At 44.5% G+C, this 21,698-nt stretch overlaps 1 protein-coding gene across 1 annotated transcript; it reads right to left on the reverse strand.

Annotated features, from left to right (window-relative positions):
• Nucleotides 1–1,209: 1,209 nt before the first annotated feature.
• LOC307163411 (secretagogin) lies at nucleotides 1,210–20,096 on the reverse strand. Its single transcript, XM_079879435.1, has 11 exons — nucleotides 19,974–20,096; nucleotides 19,821–19,888; nucleotides 12,454–12,537; nucleotides 11,088–11,177; nucleotides 10,937–10,993; nucleotides 10,773–10,850; nucleotides 4,279–4,334; nucleotides 3,715–3,760; nucleotides 2,593–2,652; nucleotides 2,273–2,341; nucleotides 1,210–2,151 (listed from the first exon to the last, which is right to left on the reverse strand). Exons 1-11 carry the CDS (start codon nucleotides 20,041–20,043, stop codon nucleotides 2,029–2,031), a joined length of 801 nt encoding a protein of 266 aa, XP_079735561.1. The 5' UTR covers nucleotides 20,044–20,096; the 3' UTR covers nucleotides 1,210–2,028.
• Between the last annotated feature and the right edge of the window lie 1,602 nt (nucleotides 20,097–21,698).

Raw genomic sequence — 21,698 nt, forward strand, 5'->3', positions numbered from 1 at the left:
CGATGGATCAACATCCTAAACTTTAAAAGGCTACTTTGTATTTGTATGTATAGACACAATTGATACTGTGAAAAATTAATCTTATATGTGTATAATATTACTTTTCTAACCACCGTAGGACTGTACTGTTTGATGTGTCATTCTTTAAATCAAATATAATTTTTATTTTACTTATTTTCAAATGTATTTATGTATTTTAATTTTATTTTACACTGGCCAAAAAGACAGTCCAGGTTTTTAAATGTGGATCGAGCGCCACCTGGAGGACAAACTATCTATCTATCTATCTATCTATCTATCTATCTATCTATCTATCTATCTATCTATCTATCTATCTATCTATCTATCTATCTATCTGTCTGTCTGTCTGTCTGTCTGTCTGTCTGTCTATCTATCTATCTATCTATCTATCTATCTATCTATAATGTGCTTTTCTCTGCAACTCATTCGTGTGTGTGTGTGAGTGTGTGTGTGTGTGTGTGTGTGTGTGTGTGTGTGTGTGTGTGATGAAAACTACAGTAAAGATATAAGACAACATTAGTGACAGTGATATTCACCTTTTCTGGACTTTAAATGTGTTGAAATTATTTGATTTCTTTCAGTGGTTCAGATTATTGCTACATTTTTATTATTATGATTATTATTATTGAGCACCACAAATCTTGTACATATATAATTATGCAATGTCAGTACAGATGATGTAAATACAGTAAAGATATGCATTCATACACAACAGATAAGACCACTGCACATCACAGGGAATAAACTAAGCTTACTACATAAAAGTTATACATTAAGAACTTTAACATAATTAATTGAGAACAAAGTAAATACCAGATATTTATTCATACACATCAGAAGGAATTTAGGCATTAAAGGATTATAAAGTTAAGTTTAACTAGTTTCCATGCATTTACATTTCTGGATAAAAATGAACTAGAAGCTCTGTCTTGATTTCATGAGATCATAAGCTTGAGTTTGAGCTTTAATCACTGACACATAAATCATTATAGGAGGAAAACTGATTTAAAGGAATAAAGAAAGAGAAATAATAATATAGGTTACAGGTCTCTTTAAAACATGCACACATTCACTCTTATTGGTAAATCTAATATGAAAATGCAAAACAATATGCAAAACTCATCACATAAACAATAGCACAAGTTCAATTCAAAACGGTGAAATTTCATAACTAAAGGTTGAGACGTTCACATCACTGGATATCACTGTCAGCTGCTGATACACACACACACACACACACACACACACACACACACACACACACATATCACTGGATATCACTGTCAGCCGCTGATACACACACACACACACACACACACACACACACACACACACACACACACACACACACACACACACATCACTGGATATCACTGTCAGCCGCTGATACACACACACACACACACACACACACACACACACACACACATCACTGGATATCACTGTCAGCCGCTGACACACACACACACACACACACACACACACACACATCACTGGATATCACTGGATATCACTGGATATCACTGTCAGCCGCTGATACACACACACACACACACACACACACACACATCACTGGATATCACTGTCAGCCGCTGATACACACACACACACACACACACACACACACATCACTGGATATCACTGTCAGCCGCTGATACACACACACACACACACACACACACACACATCACTGGATATCACTGTCAGCCGCTGATACACACACACACACACACACACACACACACACACATCACTGGATATCACTGTCAGCCGCTGATACACACACACACACACACACACACACACACACACACACATATCACTGGATATCACTGTCAGCCGCTGACACACACACACACACACACACACACACACGCACACACACTCTGGTGTGAGTGACAGACACTAATGACAGACACACACACTAATGATCTTCAGTAATTACTGTCACACACACACACACACACACACACACACACACACACACACGCGGTGTAATGAGTGTTCTCAGAGTTTGAGCCCTAGACACATCGCCAGCTCGTTCTTCTGGATCTTCCCGTCTCCGTTGAGGTCGCAGTGACCCAGCAGAACCAGTTTAAACTTGTCCAGGTCCGGGCCGCTGAGACTGGGCTGAAACACACACACACACACACACACACACACACACACACACACACACGTGAACATCTAACCAGCCGGATCAACACAAACGGTCAGGGATTCTGTGATATAGAGAAATAATGAGCTTCACCTTCACCAGCTCCATCATGTCTTTGACGAAACCATCGACCTCTTCGCCTTCCAGAGCGTTGGTGTTACTCTACAGCACAAACACACACACACACCGCACACACACATTTCACACACCGCACACACACATTTCATTTCAGCTACTGGCCAAACATAGTTTAACTTCATGCACTAAAAACACAAACTAAAACACAAATAAAAATTAATAAAACCGAACACACACACACAAAAAATATAAAGTTAAAATGAAAAAATGAAACATAAAAATAAAGCTAATTGACAGGATTTAATAGTGTCTGAAAGGCTCGTTTCTCCTCTTACCACGTCATAGTGAGCGAAGATCTTCTCGAAGTCTCTGCGTCGATCCTCCTGACTGCCGGCCTGAACAAACACAGCAATAAACTCATCATTACAGACCATAAACCTGTGAAAGAGCACGAGTTTATACTTCATATCTCACTAGCTGGAGTTTATACTTCATATCTCACTCGCGTGAGTTTAAACTTCATATCTCACTAGCTGGAGTTTATACTTCATATCTCACTCGCGTGAGTTTAAACTTCATATCTCACTTCATGGGCCCTATCTTGCACCCAGCACAATTGACTTTGTACAGCGACGCATGAGTCATTCCTATTTCTCACCCGACGCACAGCGGACTTTTCCCTCCACAGACGCACGTCGGTAAATTAGGGAATGAACTTGCGCTCCCGGGGGCGGTTCAGCGAAAAGAGGAGGCATGTTCCGGCGCAAACGTTCCCTGGTGCTATTTTGCAGTTTCAGAAAACAGTTCCGCCACTGACCAGGAGAAACCTCGTCTAAAGTCAGTGGCGCGTTCACAGGCTATTTTAAGGCCGCATGCTTGGCCATAATCAATGTAGCGTGTGCACATACACTTTGCTTCTCTCATCTACACACAGACGCAGTAGTTCTCATTTTTAGAAAACCATACATTATTACAAGGAAAAATATTACCACACGAGGGAAATCATAGTTGTGTCCATGAAGATGTGAAAAATAGGCATAAATCTAGCTTACACATTTACCCAAATTATCATGCGCCTGTTTAAGCGAAGCTAATCTGGGTGGGTTTCTCCATCCCCAATGTCACTTCTCTGTGTTTTACGGCCCTGATGGGAACGTCGGTCTCCTCGGCTGTGAACCGCTCCTGGCAAATCCGCCGTTATAATAGCAATCCGCCATGGAACAAGCACACCTGCTCTTAAAGGGAATGTGAGATGATGCTCTGATTGGTTTATTTCACGTTACGCCCAAACCACACCTATGAGTAATGAAGCGACTTCAGACCAACACATTTTAGATTTGCGTCGGAGACCCGCCCACAAAGTTACTTGGGTTTCGCGCTTGATACTTGCATTTCAGATCGTTAAAATAGGGCCCCATATCTCACTCGCATGAGTTTATACTTCATATCTCACTTGCCTTCATCTCAAACTTCAGTAGGAAGTTCTCCTTCAGCGCCAGGATCCTGGAGACAAACATCAGCATCAATATGAAGATCATTCACTATATATTCACATATTTCTATGCATATTTAAATACATTATTATGAATCAAACCAAAATAAATCGAATTATGATTCATGTATGCATCATTTAGTAAAGCCCAATCTGAAGCAGATCATCTCCAGTATATCTTATTCCACAGCGAGCAGAAAGAGACGTAACCTCGCTTCCCTGAGATACCGGATCGAGCATTGCGTTTGGGTTATTAATAATCCACACACTATGGGGAAACTTTATTTTCTCTGAATACTGAAGTCTGATTGGTTCACGCTTCAGTATTCTGAGAAAATGGAGTTTCCCTATAGTGTGTGGATTATTAATATCCAAACGCAATGCAAAGTGAACCGTATCGAAAGGAACTAGATAAACTTGACAAAGAAAACCATCAGTTATACAGTTTACAATTATTAGACACAAACATCTGATTGACCAATCATAATCAGTTATTCCAGAGTCATGTGACTGATGAGATTAGCATCACCTCGCCAAATCATTCAGATCCAAACGACCATCCTGGTTTTTGTCAAACATCTTCATCTGAAAGTCAGGAGGCAGAATCACATGAGCTGGTTATTATTCTTAACTAAAACTACAATTATGTTATATATTTGAGTCAATACACCATCAATCCTTCATCCAAAGCGTGTTTTTGTCTTACTCTGATTCTGTCACGGTTCATGGATCCATGTGTTCATTTTGCGTCAATGTCTGGTGTGTTTGTGGGTGTGTGTGTCGGTGCGTGTGCGTTGCCTAGTAACCACAGCTGATCACTCTAATCAGAATTCACAGCTGTAGCTAGTCAGCTGCCTTTATTTAGCTGGCGTGTGAACTGTGTGTTGTCGGTTCGTTATTCATGTCTTGCCGGTTACCTCGTCAGAGTTTCCATGCTGTGTGGCATTGTCTGTCTAGTGTTTCTTCAGCCTTATGGATCTTGTCTGACTTCCTGAGTATTACTATCTCTGTCCTTGCTGTCTCAATAAACTGTCTTTCACTTGCACTTGGATCTTGGGACTCATTATTGTGACAGAATGAACCGACCACGATGGATCCAGCAAGTGCGGCTGAGTTTAGTGAAATCCTGTTGAAAAGCAATATTCGCATGCAACAACAGGAGGAACAGACGATGGCCACGGGTCGCGCTGTCCAGGCGCTGGTGGCCCAAGTTTCCGAATGAACTAAACAGTTGCAGCAACTAAGGACCGAGGTGGTTTCTGTTCAACATCCAGCCGCGCTCAGCCCACCTGCTTCTGCGGTTCAGACCAGTCGCCCCACTGAGCCCCGCCTTCCGCCTGCAGCGTTCTACTCCGGTGAGCCCCAGTTGTGTCGCTCGTTTTTGGCCAAATGTTCTTTGTACATCTCTCTTCAACCTTCGTCATTTCCTACTGAAGAATCTGAGGTGGCCTTTATAACCTTGTTCTCGGGTCGAGCGGCCAGCTGGGGAACTACTGTTGTTTCGTTTGAAACATTTTCCCTGGAGCTCAGAAAGGTCTTCTCGTGGAGCTGCGTCAAGGAGATCGCACTGTAACGGACTACTCTAATGAATTTTGCACTTTGGCTGCGGAGTGTGGCTTGAATTCGGAGGCACAATGGGACATGTTTTTATAAGGACTTTCTGAGTCCATCAAGGATGAAATTTACTCACTGGATTTACCCGCGGGGGTTGGATAAACTCATAGACCTGGCTATTCAGGTGGACATGAGACTACGGTGACGGGGTCCACGGACACTGCGAGGGTGGTATGCCAGTGCACAGAGTCATGTTTCACTTTCCCTTAGCGAAACTATGAAGTCCAGTCTATCGCAGCAGGAGAAGCAGAGAAGGAGAGAGGGGACTATGTCTGTATTGTGGAGCCGCCGGTCACATCGCTCTGCAGTGTCCAGTGAAAGCCAGCACCCGCCAGTAGGTAAGAGGTTACTGACGGGTGAGACTACACTGACTAAATCCTCTTTTTCAGCTACTCATATTCCTATTAGCTTGAAATTACATTCTCAGAGTTATGACTGTGAGGCTCTAGTGGACTCGGTAGCAGAGGGTAATTTTTTAGACATAAACCTTGCTCACAAGCTCAAGATACCTGTGATGATGCTCTCTCAACCCATCTCTGTAGTTGCACTTAATGGTCAACTATTACCCTCCGTCCCACACACCACTGCCTCCTTAAGACTCATCACCTCTGGCAATCACTCAGAGAACATTGACTTTCTTTGGATTGACACTCCTTCTGCTCCTGTGGTTCTGGGACACCCCTGGCTTGTCCTCCATAACCTTCATATAAACTAGGGTATGAATTCTGTTTTCACTTCGAGTGAATTTTGCCATGCTTCTTGTTTGTTGTCTGCGTGTTCTTCTGTGTCTTGTTCTATGTTTCAGGATGAACACACGGATTTGTCTAACGTGCCATGCGAGTATCTGGACCTGAAGGGAGTGTTCAGTAAGTCTCGAGCTGCTTCCCTACCTCTGCATCGTCCCTATGACTGTGCTATAGACTTATTGCCAGGTACGTCTCCGCCTAAAGGCAAGTTATATTCGCTTTCCTCCCCAGAAAGTGAGGCCATGGAGAAATATATTTCTGATTCTCTAGCAGCCGAGATCATTTGCTCCTCTTCTTCTCCGGCTGGGGTGGAGCTCTTTTTCATGAGAAAGAAAGACGGCTCTCTTCGCCCCTGTATTGACTATGGGGGGCTTAATGACATCACGGTGAAGAATACTTATCCTTTACCGTTGATGTCATCAGCAGGGCCTGAAGTTAACTTTTTTGACCACCAGCCACTGTGGCAGGTGGATTTAAAAATCCACCCGCCACAGTGACTTTTTACCAGCCAGTTTTTTTTTTTTTTTTTTTGCCTCATAAAAGGTGAAAAAAAAAGGAACTGCACAAACATTTGTTCTTTAACTTGTAAGAATACACATTTAAGTGCTGTCAAGTTATTAACGAGATCCATACAAGTAATAATAACTCTTAGAATACAGATATAGACCGAGTGCAGCTCGTAGGCTATGTAAACAAATCACACGCGGCTGTGTTGATCGCTGGGCAGCTGTTAGTTACAGCGTTCAGGAACCGTTATGTTGCGTTCGCACCGGACGCGAATAGCGCGTCAGGCGCGAATTTAGACGCATATTCGCGTTTGGTGCGTATGGCTGACTTCGTTTAAATGTCAAATAACAACAGTTGCAAAAAAAAAAAAAAAAAAAAAAAAAAACGCAAAGATCCAGCCGCTTTAGTTACTGTTGCTATGTCCGACAAGCTACACCGCGCTCACGCCAAACCATGATCTCACGCAATGAAAAACACATCGCGCAGCAGAGAGGAGGACACTGACAACACGCTGACAGACAAGACAGTCCTGGTTACTTTTGATTTTAAACAAAGTATCAACGTTAAAATTTGGTCATTTTTAAAGAAATTTAGACAATACCGTTTTTGTGGCTCTGTAATGTGTCTTTACAGATCGCTGTGGTGCCTGCTTGTGAACCGATCATCTCTTCTTTCTAGTTAATTTATAGCATAAAATAAACATGAATGAACATAAGAAGGAATGAAGTTTTAACTGCGGAAAGATGTCAGTCAGTAGGTCTACTCAGTACACTCCGTTTTTTCAAGTTCAAATCATCCAACGTTGAACTCTCCTGACTGCTTTGTCGGACAAAAAAAAAAGGCGGATTCGGCGGATTATGATTGGCCAGATCGCCGTCAATCAAACTCCCCGCGAAGGGTCGATTCTCATTGGCTACCTGCCAATGTGGCAGGTAGATTGACAGTGTTACCCGCCAATTGCAGAATTCACCCGCATTTGGCGTGTGGTCGGGTGTTAATTTCAGGCCCTGGTCATCAGCCTTTGAGCGTCTGCAGGGGGCGTCATTTTTCACAAAATTGGATCTCCGTAACGCTTATCATTTGATTCGCATAAGAGAGGGGGATGAATGGAAAACCACTCTCAATACCCCCAGGGGGCACTTTGAATGTCGCGTTCTTCCTTTTGGGCTCTCCAACGCTCCCACGATTTTCCAGGCACTCGTCAATGATGTGTTGAGAGATATGGTAGATCAGTTCATTTATGTTTACCTGGATGACATACTGATTTTTTCTCATTCTCTCCAGGAACATGTTCAACATGTCAGGTGAGTGCTTCAGAGGTTGCTAGAGAATGGGCTTTATGTCACGGCGGAGAAATGCGTTTTTCATGCACAGTCTGTTCCTTTTTTGGGGTACATCGTCTCGTCCGAGGGAGTGCGCATGGATTCCGACAAGGTTCAGGCTGGGGTGAATTGGCCAACTCCAGATTCCCGCAGGCCCTGCAGAGGTTTCTGGGCTTTGCAAATTTTTACCGGCGGTTTATTCGCAATTTCAGCCAGCTAGCCTCTCCTTTGACTGCTTTAACCTCCACCAGAACTCTGTTCAAGTGGTCCAGCGCAGCGGAGGCTGCGTTTACCAAACTGAAAAGCTGCTTTGTTTCAGCTCCCATCCTTGTCGCCCCTGATCCATCTAGGCAGTGTGTGGTGGAGCTTGACGCATCAGAAGTAGGGGCTGGTGCGGTTTTATCTCAGCGCTCTTCCGCGGACGGCAAGATGCACCCCTGCGCGTATTTTTCTCACCGTCTGTCACCTGCAGAATGTAATTATGATATTGGTAACAGAGTTGCAGGCAGTGAAGCTTGATTTGGAAGAGTGGCATCATTGGTTTGAGGGTTAGGGGGTTCCCTTTATTGTTTGGCCTGACCACAAGAATCTTGAATACATCAAGTCCGCCAAAAGGTTAAACTCTAGGCAGGCTCGGTGCATCAAGAACGGACATCAAGAACATCAAGCCGGACGCTTTATCCCGCATTTTTGATCATTTGGAGCACCCGTCTTTTTCCGAGCCCATTGTGCTGCAAAAGCTTTTTGTTTCTGCGGTCACATGGGAAATCAAGTCGAAGGTCCGCACGGCCTCTCAAGGGGTAACGCCCCCGCCTGGATGCCCACCGGGTCATTTATTTGTGCCAGACTGTTTGAGATCCGAAGTTATCCGATGGGGTCATTGTTCCAAGGTAGCTTGTCATCCTGGGGTTAAGCGCACCATGTTTCTCGTTAAACAACGGTTCTGGTGGCCATCTATGGCTCGCGACGTTCGTCTTTTTGTTTTGGCTTGCTCAGTCTGTGCTGTCTTCCAGTCGACCCCCTGCTGGACTCCTTCAACCGTTGTCAGTTCCTACGAGACCCTGGTCATACATTTCGCTAGATTTTGTTTCGGGTCTCCCTCCCTCACAGGGTAACACAGCGATTTTGACCGTGGTGGACTGGTTCTCGAAGTCAACTCATTCCTCTGCCCAAATTACCTTCTGCCAGGGAGACAGCGGTAGCTGTCATTGACCACGTCTTTCACATATATGGCCTCCCGATGGATGTGGTCTCTGACAGGGGGGAATTTTGTCATTTGTTGGGGGCGACTGTTAGTCTTCTGGGTTCCATCCCCAGAGTAACGGGCAGACGGAGAGGGCCAACCAAGATTTAGAATGAATGTTGTGATGTTTGGTCCATCAGAATCCCTCCTTTTGGAGCCAACAACTCTCATGGGTTGAGTACGCACATAACCCGTTACCAGTCCCAGCTACGGGCCTATCTCCATTTGAGTGCAGTTTAGGTTACCAGCCACCTGTGTTTCCCAGTATGGAATCCGAAGTTGCGGTTCCCTCTGCTCACGCTTTTGTCCAGAGGTGCCGTCGCACCTGGAGCAGGGCTGGACCGGTCCTCCTCCAGGTGGGGGCGCACACTAATGCTCAGGTTGATCGTGCCTCGAAGCCTCCCGTCTATGTCGTTGGTCAAAAAGTGTGGCTTTCATCTAAAAATATACCTCTCTAGTCCGTCAGTAATAAGCTTGCGCCCAAATATATTGGCCCATTTACTGTCACAGAGATTCTTAGTCCGGTTGCAGTTCGACTCAAACTTCCTCCATCCAAATTAAAGACATTCTGGATCACTCCCTTATTGATGATTACAATCATCAGGTAAGTTCTCCTGGGAGTGCCAGGAGGCACACTTAGGGGAGGGGGTACTATCTCGGTTCATGGATCCGTGTGTTCATTTTGCGTCTATGTCTAGTGTGTTTGTGGGTATGTGGGTGTGTGTGTCAATGCGTGTGCAATGCCTAGAAACCACAGCTGATCACTCTAATCAGAATGTACACAGCTGTAGTTAGTCAGCTGCCTTTATCTAGCTGGAGTGTGAACTGTGTGTTGTCGGTTCGTTATTCATGTCTTGTTCTCGTTGCCAGTTACCTCGTCAGAGTTTCCATGCTGAGATTGATTCCTGCATCCTCATCTGAGTTTCCACACTGTGTTGGTTTACTGGTCTAGAGTTTACATCAACCAGCATCCTTGTCTGTGTTTCCACACTGAGATTGATTCCTGCATCTTCGTCTGAATATCCACGCTTGTGGCATCGTCTGTCCAGAGTGTTCTTCAGCCTTATGGATCTTGTCTGACTTCCTGAGCATTACTATCTCTGTCCTTGCTGTCTCATTGCACTTGGATTTTGAGACTCATTATTGTGACAGATTCACTATGGTAAGCCTGTTATAAGAGTATATATTTTAGACCTGACGGGATGGTTTTGGCGGGGAAATTGCACACATCCGTCACTCGCCCGTGTGTCTCGTCAGAGTAATAGAGTAAAGTTGCTTTGCATGTCTGGTGTGGGTGTGTGTGTGTGTGTGTGGGTGTGGAACAGAGAAGAGTCTGCTGGAGAAAAGAGAACGAGACAGAGCTCGTAATAAAACAAGAATCAACATCAGCTTGGCTTTAGGAGATGGAGAGAACTGAGGGGCTTAAAATGTTGTAAAGTGATGGTGATGTCTACAGTAAATTGCATATTTTTCCTCCATATTCTCACTATATCAGACTATGTATGAGCCATAAAAGCCTGATGCATCACATATGAAACATTTTGTCTAAAAGTTAAATTTCTCAAAAAATTAATTTATGGCATGGTGTTACCATGATATTGGTGTACTCCTCCAGTCTGGCTGTAGTGATCTCTCTGTTGTTCTGATGGAAAAGATCCCGCAGGAAACTCTGACATCATCAAAACAGAGATGGCAGCGTGAGTACACACACACACATGTACGCGCACAGAAAGTGACATCATCAGCACAGCTCACCTTCAGCTCCGCAGCAGAGATGTATCCACTGCTGTCGGTGTCATAGCAGCGCCAGATCTGAGATGAGACCAGAGAGTCTCAACACCGGATTTAAAGTAAACTTTAAGTAAGAGAAACCTGATGATGAAGATTGTGAGTGTGAGGTTCTGACCCTCATGAACTCCACGCTGTTCTCCAGCGGCGTCTCCCTGCGGAACAGCAGGAGGAAGTTCTCCTCCTCGTGGAGAACCACAGCAGCCAACTAATGACAGACACCACAACATCAGCTTTAGAGGATCATCAGTTACTCATCCTCATGCTAATGTAACATCAGATCCATTCTAGACAGACAGACAGATTAGACAGATAGACAGATTAGATAGATAGACAGACAGACAGACAGATTAGATAGATAGACAGATAGACGGATAGATAGACAGATTAGATAGATAGACAGATAGATGGATAGACAGACAGATTAGATAGATAGACAGACAGATAGATAGATAGACAGATTAGATAGATAGACAGATAGACGGATAGATAGACAGATTAGATAGACAGATAGACGGATAGATATACAGATTAGATAGACAGATTAGATAGACAGATTAGATAGATAGACAGATAGACGGATAGATAGACAGATTAGATAGATAGACAGATAGATGGATAGACAGACAGATTAGATAGATAGACAGACAGATAGATAGATAGACAAATTAGATAGATAGATAGATAGATAGACGGATAGATAGACAGATTAGATAGACAGATAGACAGATAGATATACAGATTAGATAGATAGACAGATAGACAGATAGATAGATAGATAGATAGATAGATAGATAAACAGATTAGATAGATAGACAGGTAGAGACAGATATATTAGATAGATAAAAAGATAGATAAACAGATTAGATAGATAGACAGATTAGATAAATAGATAGATAGATAGATAGATAGATAGATAGATAGATAGACAGATAGATAGATAGATAGATAGATAGATAGATAGATAGACAGATACATGGATAGATAGATAGATAGATAGATAGATAGATAGATAGATAGATAGATAGATAGATAGATAGATAGATAGACAGATTAGATAGATAGATAGATTAGATAGATAGATAGATAGATAGATAGATAGATAGACAGATTAGATAGATAGATAGATAGATAGATAGACAGATTAGATAGACAGATACATAGATAGATAGATAGATAGATAGATAGATAGATAGATAGATAGACATTAGATAGATAGATAGACAGATTAGATAGATAGACAGATAGACAGATTAGATAGATAGACAGATAGATAGATAGACAGACAGATAGACAGATTAGATAGATAGATAGATAGATAGATAGACAGATTAGATAGATAGATAGACAGATTAGATAGATTAGATAGATAGATAGATAGATAGACAGATTAGATAGACAGACAGACAGACAGACAGACAGACTGACAGACAGATAGATAGATAGATAGATAGATAGATAGATAGATAGATAGATGCCAGTACCTGCTCCATGGACAGGCGTCCTCCTGTAACTTCACAGCTGGACAGAATCGTGTCTCTGATCTTCTGGAGCTGCTGCTCATCAAACTACAAACACGACACACGCGTGACATTCATCTAAGATCATATGAGAATCATAAAGTACACGTGTTCAAAAACGAATACTTCTATTCATCAAGGTTAGAGCGGAGTGGAGCGGTGCACTGCAGGTCTGTCCCCGTCCACTTTAAAACTTTATGTGGTGGCCGTAGGAGCTTACCACACTCCTTTAGCTGGAATGTCAGTGGGTAAAGAGCCTTCGGTGCCTCGTTTCCTCCGGGGAGCTCTGAGGCTGAGCTCGTACATCTGAGCTCGTACGGGTGCCGACATCTGGCCACTGTCCTGCAAGGCCTTTCCCAGGCTCCCTTCGAGCCCATCGAGGAGGTTCCGGCCAAGTTCCTGACCTTGAAAGCTTTGTTCCTCCTTGCTATCACTTCTTTTAAAAGAATCGGAGATCTGCAAGCACTGTCGATGGCACCCTCGTGCTTGGAATTTACACCTGGCATGCTTAAAGCATTCCTTCATCCTAGACCAGGCTATGTCCCTAAGGTCCCCACTAATGTGGCCAGATCTATCATTCTGCAGGCCTTTTGTCCTCCTCCTACTTTCCAGAACTCGGACCAGGAAAAGAACAATCTGCTATGACCAGTCAGAGCGCTAGATGTCCACAGAGCTGCCCTGTGGCGTCAATCTGGGGTGTGTTTCCCGTACAACGCCGTAACTCGTGCTTCACTATCATAGTGCGCTGCATCGTTGAAGAAATCAACTAGCTAGTCTCGACTGTTTCCCGAAACCGTATTGTGGTCGTTCAACCACGTTGGTTAATGACGTCACGCACGTGCAGGAGTAATAACTACTGTTAAGGAATCTGTTTGAGATTGAATTAATGCAAGATGTTTTGCTATAAATTACAGACATGGCATCTGAGGACTAATTCTAATTTTTCTCAGATATTTTGCTGTATTTCCAGATTCGATCATCGGCTCGCTCTTATGCACTAGAGCTCGTTCACACATGCATGCGATGTAATGCATGTAAATGACACTTGTATGTATTCTAAATCAAATATATAGATTGTCCTGAATGTCAGCTTGCTTACTTGTCTCTAGATCAGGATTTATTGAGTCCACATGTCATGCAAACTATAAACTCTGCTTCTAACCACAGGTCGAGATCTGTCGCTCCAAACACACAACTCTGCGATGCTGTTTGCGAATGTTCATTGGAACGATGATTTCGGGAAACACAGACTCGCTGAACTGCTGAGAACGACAGAACTTGCGAGAGGGTGGTGAGACTATCCCACTGTACTAGGAGTATGTCGGCCTCCAAGGCCCTTATTTCACGGAGTCGCTCTCCAGGACGTCTGTGATGTGGCAGGGTGGTCCTCACCGCACACATCTGTACGGTTCTACTCAGTGAACTTGGACTCTACACCGGGGTCCCTCTCGTCGTCCTAAACACACAACACAGCTGACACAGGGAAACACACAACACAGCTGACACAGGCAAACACACAACACAGCTGACACAGGTAAACACACGACGCAGTGAAACACACAACACAGCTGACGCAGGGAAACACACAACACAGCTGACACAGGGAAACACAACACAGCTGACACAGGGAAACACACGACACAGCTGACACAGGTAAACACACAACACAGCTGACACAGGGAAACACACAACACAGCTGACACAGGGAAACACACAACACAGCTGACACAGGTAAACACACAACACAGCTGACACAGGCAAACACACAACACAGCCGACACAGGTAAACACACAACACAGCTGACACAGGCAAACACACAACACAGCTGACACAGGGAAACACACAACACAGCTGACACAGGTAAACACACAACACAGCTGACATAAGGAAACACACAACACAGCCGACACAGGGAAACACACAACACAGCTGACACAGGTAAACACACGACACAGCCTACACGGGTAAACACACGACGCAGTGAAACACACAACACAGCTGACGCAGGGAAACACACAGCACAGCTGACACAGGTAAACACACAACACAGCCGACACAGGTAAATACACAACACAGCCGACACAGGTAAACACACAACACAGCCGACACAGGGAAACACACAACACAGCCGACACAGCTAAACACACAGCACAGCTGACACAGGTAAACACACAACACAGCTGACACAGGTAAACACACAACACAGCTGACACAGGGAAACACACAACACAGCTGACACAGGTAAATACACAACACAGCTGACACAGGTAAACACACAACACAGCTGACACAGGTAAACACACAACACAGCTGACACAGGGAAACACAACACAGCTGACACAGGGAAACACACAACGCAGCTGACACAGGTAAACACACAACACAGCCGACACAGGGAAACACACAACACAGCTGACACAGGGAAACACACAACACAGCTGACACAGGTAAATACACAACACAGCTGACACAGGTAAACACACAACACAGCTGACACAGGGAAACACACAACACAGCTGACACAGGGAAACACACAACACAGCTGACACAGGTAAACACACAACACAGCTGACATAGGGAAACACACAACACAGCTGACACAGGTAAACACACAACACAGCTGACACAGGTAAACACACAACACAGCTGACACAGGGAAACACACAACAGAGCTGACACAGGGAAACACACGACACAGCCGACACAGGGAAACACACAACACAGCTGACACAGGCAAACACACGACACAGCCGACACAGGTAAACACACAACACAGCTGACACAGGGAAACACACAACACAGCTGACACAGGGAAACACACGACACAGCCGACACAGGGAAACACACAACACAGCCGACACAGGTAAACACACAACACAGCTGACACAGGCAAACACACGACACAGCCGACACGGGTAAACACACGACGCAGTGAAACACACAACACAGCTGACGCAGGGAAACACACAACACAGCTGACACAGGGAAACACAACACAGCCGACACAGGGAAACACACGACACAGCTGACACAGGGAAACACACAACACAGCTGACACAGGTAAATACACAACACAGCTGACACAGGTAAACACACAACACAGCTGACACAGGTAAACACACAACACAGCTGACACAGGGAAACACAACACAGCTGACACAGGGAAACACACAACGCAGCTGACACAGGTAAACACACAACACAGCCGACACAGGGAAACACACAACACAGCTGACACAGGGAAACACACAACACAGCTGACACAGGTAAATACACAACACAGCTGACACAGGTAAACACACAACACAGCTGACACAGGGAAACACACAACACAGCTGACACAGGGAAACACACAACACAGCTGACACAGGTAAACACACAACACAGCTGACATAGGGAAACACACAACACAGCTGACACAGGGAAACACACAACACAGCTGACACAGGTAAACACACAACACAGCTGACACAGGGAAACACACAACAGAGCTGACACAGGGAAACACACGACACAGCCGACACAGGGAAACACACAACACAGCTGACACAGGCAAACACACGACACAGCCGACACAGGTAAACACACAACACAGCTGACACAGGGAAACACACAACACAGCTGACACAGGGAAACACACGACACAGCCGACACAGGGAAACACACAACACAGCCGACACAGGTAAACACACAACACAGCTGACACAGGCAAACACACGACACAGCCGACACGGGTAAACACACGACGCAGTGAAACACACAACACAGCTGACGCAGGGAAACACACAACACAGCTGACACAGGGAAACACAACACAGCCGACACAGGGAAACACACGACACAGCTGACACAGGTAAACACACAACACAGCTGACACAGGGAAACACACAACACAGCTGACACAGGAAAACACACAACACAGCTGACACAGGTAAACACACAACACAGCTGACATAGGGAAACACACAACACAGCTGACACAGGGAAACACACAACACAGCTGACACAGGTAAACACACAACACAGCTGACACAGGGAAACACACAACACAGCTGACACAGGGAAACACACGACACAGCCGACACAGGGAAACACACAACACAGCTGACACAGGGAAACACACAACACAGCCGACACAGGCAAACACACGACACAGCCGACACAGGCAAACACACGACACAGCCGACACAGGTAAACACACAACACAGCTGACACAGGGAAACACACAACACAGCCGACACAGGCAAACACACGACACAGCCGACACAGGGAAACACACAACACAGCCGACACAGGCAAACACACGACACAGCTGACACAGGGAAAAACACAACACAGCTGACACAGGGAAACACACAACACAGCTGACACAGAGAAACACACGACACAGCCGACACAGGGAAACACACAACACAGCTGACACAGGGAAACACACAACACAGCTGACACAGGGAAACACACGACACAGCCGACACGGGTTAACACACAACACAGCTGACACAGGGAAACACACAACACAGCTGACACAGGGAAACACACAACACAGCTGACACAGGCAAACACACAACACAGCCGAAACAGGGAAACACACAACACAGCCGACACAGCTAAACACACAACACAGCTGACACAGGGAAACACACAACACAGCCGACACAGGGAAACACACGACACAGCCGACACGGGTAAACACACAACACAGCTGACACAGGGAAACACACAACACAGCTGACACAGGGAAACACACAACACAGCTGACACAGGTAAACACACAACACAGCTGACACAGGCAAACACACAACACAGCCGAAACAGGGAAACACACAACACAGCCGACACAGCTAAACACACAACGCAGCTGACACAGGTAAACACACAACACAGCCGACACAGCTAAACACACAACACAGCTGACACAGGGAAACACACAACACAGCTGACACAGGGAAACACACAACACAGCTGACACAGGGAAACACACAACACAGCTGACACAGGTAAATACACAACACAGCTGACACAGGTAAACACACAACACAGCCGACACAGGGAAACACACAACACAGCTGACACAGGTAAACACACAACACAGCCGACACAGGTAAATACACAACACAGCCGACACAGGTAAACACACAACACAGCCGACACAGGGAAACACACAACACAGCCGACACAGCTAAACACACAGCACAGCTGACACAGGTAAACACACAACACAGCTGACACAGGTAAATACACAACACAGCCGACACAGGGAAACACACAACACAGCCGACACAGGGAAACACACAACACAGCCGACACAGCTAAACACACAGCACAGCTGACACAGGTAAATACACAACACAGCCGACACAGGGAAACACACAACACAGCTGACACAGGTAAACACACAACACAGCCGACACAGGTAAATACACAACACAGCCGACACAGGTAAACACACAACACAGCCGACACAGGGAAACACACAACACAGCCGACACAGCTAAACACACAGCACAGCTGACACAGGTAAACACACAACACAGCCGACACAGGTAAATACACAACACAGCCGACACAGGTAAACACACAACACAGCCGACACAGGGAAACACACAACACAGCCGACACAGCTAAACACACAGCACAGCTGACACAGGTAAACACACAACACAGCTGACACAGGTAAACACACAACACAGCTGACACAGGGAAACACACAACACAGCTGACACAGGTAAATACACAACACAGCTGACACAGGTAAACACACAACACAGCTGACACAGGTAAACACACAACGCAGCTGACACAGGGAAACACACAACGCAGCTGACACAGGTAAACACACAACACAGCCGACACAGGGAAACACACAACACAGCTGACACAGGTAAACGCACAACACAGCCGACACAGGTAAATGCACAACACAGCTGACACAGGGAAACGCACAACACAGCCGACACAGGGAAACGCACAACACAGCCGACACAGGGAAACGCACAACACAGCCGACACAGGGAAACGCACAACACAGCTGACACAGGTAAACACACGACACAGCTGACACAGGGAAACACACGACACAGCTGACACAGGCAAACACACAACACAGCTGACACAGGGAAACACACAACACAGCTGACACAGGCAAACACACAACACAGCCGACACAGGCAAACACACAACACAGCCGACACAGGCAAACACACAACACAGCTGACACAGGGAAACACACAACACAGCCGACACAGGGAAACACACAACACAGCTGACACAGGTAAACACCCAACACAGCTGACACAGGGAAACACACAACACAGCTGACACAGGTAAACACACAACACAGCTGACACAGGCAAACACACAACACAGCCGACACAGGTAAACACACAACACAGCTGACACAGGTAAACACACAACACAGCTGACACAGGGAAACACACAACACAGCTGACACAGGGAAACACACAACACAGCTGACACAGGTAAACACACAACACAGCTGACACAGGGAAACACACAACACAGCTGACACAGGTAAATACACAACACAGCTGACACAGGTAAACACACAACACAGCTGACACAGGGAAACAGCTGACACAGGGAAACACAACACAGCTGACACAGGGAAACACACAACACAGCTGACACAGGCAAACACACAACACAGCTGACACAGGTAAACACACGTGCTAGAAGAGTTTGTGTTTGTTGTTTTAAAAGACCATCAAGCGGTATCTCTGTTCGTAATCAGTCCTTCACTGACCAATCATCGTTCATTAGCAGAATGCTAGCGTGTTATGGGCAACAACAACTCAACCTGTAAGAAATCGAAAGGACATAAGTACTCGTTCATTCAACTTTCGACCTATAACCCATGTTGAACTTGCAAAACCTACAATCAAATCTGAGATTTCTCAACGGCAATCGGGTGAAAGAGACAAATTTAGCCGTCTAGCGCCATAGACTCCCATTCATTCTGCACTCATGGGCGATCGCCCCCAGTGGAGCTCTGGTGGAACTACAACCAAAATTCGGTACAATAGGACTTAATAGGGAGTGGCCAGGCTCTCCGTAGACGGGCTCTGATGACATCATGCACATGCGGATTACTGTTCAGTCTATAGTGTTTCATCGCCATCTACTGGCCTGGCAGCAGAATATAGGGGGTATTAGTTGTTTTCGCGGATCCGTGTTTACACGAAAAACTCAAAGGAAAAACTTCTCTGTTTTAAGCATATCGTTGTCGTGTAAACGTACCTTTAGATACAAAATATCAAAACAAATGTTATTGATGGTAAATTAAGAAACACAAACACTTGATTTTACTCACAGTCTTCGACGTCTTCATCACGCTCCGTAAAAACTCCCCCAGGTTCTTCCCGTCGATGAACCCGTCATCTGCACAGAAGCAGAGGTCAGCAGCAGGTCAAAGGTCGTTCCTCATGCGTGAGGTGTCGGGTGTGTGTGAGGTGTGTGAACTCACCGTCGCGGTCGAACTGAGTCCAGGTGTTGAGGAAGGTGGAGGCGGTCAGACCTCTGAAGAAACTCTCCATGACTGATGATCAGAGTCGAGCTGCAGGTCGTCATGAGCATCAGCTGCTCCTCCTCTCCTCCGGGCCACAATTACACCCACATAATGATCCGTCACTGGAGACAACACACAATCACACACAAACAGAGCAAACCCACACACTCCACAGCTGCGCTGCTCACGCAAAACTACATTCATCTCATAACCATAACACAGACAGAAGAAGAATACAGAAGTGCATCAATAATTCATCAGATCTAAACAAAACGTTTCTCTAGTCTAAACAGACCCAGACGAAATCTATCACACACACGCACACACATACACTCTCAAACACACGCACACACACACACACACAAACTCAAACACACACTCTCACAAAACACACTCAAACACACACCAATGACGACATCTATCACACACACGCACGCACGCACACACACACACACACACACACACATACACACTCAAACACACGCACACAGACGACATCACACACACACAAACACTCACACACATACACACTCAAACACACAAACACACACACTCACTCACAAACACTCACACACTCAAACACACACTCACACGCACCCACACTACAAAAAATACAAATAAATGGATGTTACTTTGAAACATTTTTCACTTCTAGTGATATATATATATTTTTTTACAAATAATTAACAAAGAAACAGCAAGTAACAACCCAGAGAACAGGGAAGGTTCTCTCAAAGTTATTAACAAATGTTCCTCCAGTAACATTAATAGAACGTTTGTTCAGAGTCATCTGGTCTTTAATAATGTTAGCACAAAAAAATCATTTATACATCATTCATAGAATGTTTCAGTTGGATGTTCGTCTGATGTTTTTTAAATGTTGTTACTTTGATTCAGAACGTTCAGAGAACATTCAAATGTAACGTTCCATAATGTTTGAAGAATGATACAATGATTAATGTTCACATAACCAAGAAAAAAACGTTTTTAAGAACATTCAGAAATAATGTTTCTAATATTTTTGTTAGCAGGGACATTCAATTAAACGTGAAGTTTTAAGTACAAAGACTGAAATAGTATTTTCTTGTAAAATGTCCAGTAATCTTTAAAAAAGTTTTAAATAAAACAGTGTATGTTCGACACTGAAGAACCCTTGAGATTATGACAGTACCGAAAAACCAAGGACTTACATTTGTTTATAATAATCAAAATAATCAAAACTTTCCACACTTCAGAATCTCACCGCCGATGAATTGCGTTTATAATTCCTCATTTTATTTTCCTGTGCTGTAATTATGACAATGATGATTGATTTCAAACTTTTTTATTAACAAACACTAGGGAGCGTTGAACTGACGAACTACAGTTGATTGAGTGATTCCAGAAAACTCCAGATTCTGATTCAGTTTGATCTTGAATGAAAAGGACAGGGTTATTATATTTACCTGAATCCATAACAATACATATTGTTACATGAAATGAAATAAACAATAACTACAATAAAACTAACCATAACTTGATGTACTGATAAATGAAATAAAAATGTATATAAACTATACTGATATATTTAAAAAATAATAATAAAATAACAAAAAAACAAAATTAAAAAATTAAAATGAAAACTGGTTCAAATGGTTAAAAAAGACTATAACTGTATCTCAATAATACTATAATAACACTGGA

The sequence above is a fragment of the Squalius cephalus genome (assembly GCF_949319135.1).
Source record: "Squalius cephalus genome assembly, chromosome: 8".
NCBI lineage: Eukaryota > Metazoa > Chordata > Actinopteri > Cypriniformes > Leuciscidae > Squalius > Squalius cephalus.

What these genes read in the sequence shown, in the direction of transcription:
- LOC307163411 (XM_079879435.1), bottom strand. Translation starts at nt 20,043, where the DNA reads ATGGAGAGTTTCTTCAGAGGTCTGACCGCCTCCACCTTCCTCAACACC. An exon ending in ACAGCGTGGAGTTCATGAGG is followed by an intron (nt 10,994 to 11,087) that starts GTCAGAACCTCA and finishes GTCTCATCTCAG; the next exon opens with ATCTGGCGCTGCTATGACAC. An exon ending in TACTGAAGTTTGAGATGAAG is followed by an intron (nt 2,653 to 3,714) that starts GCAAGTGAGATA and finishes GTGTTTGTTCAG; the next exon opens with GCCGGCAGTCAGGAGGATCG.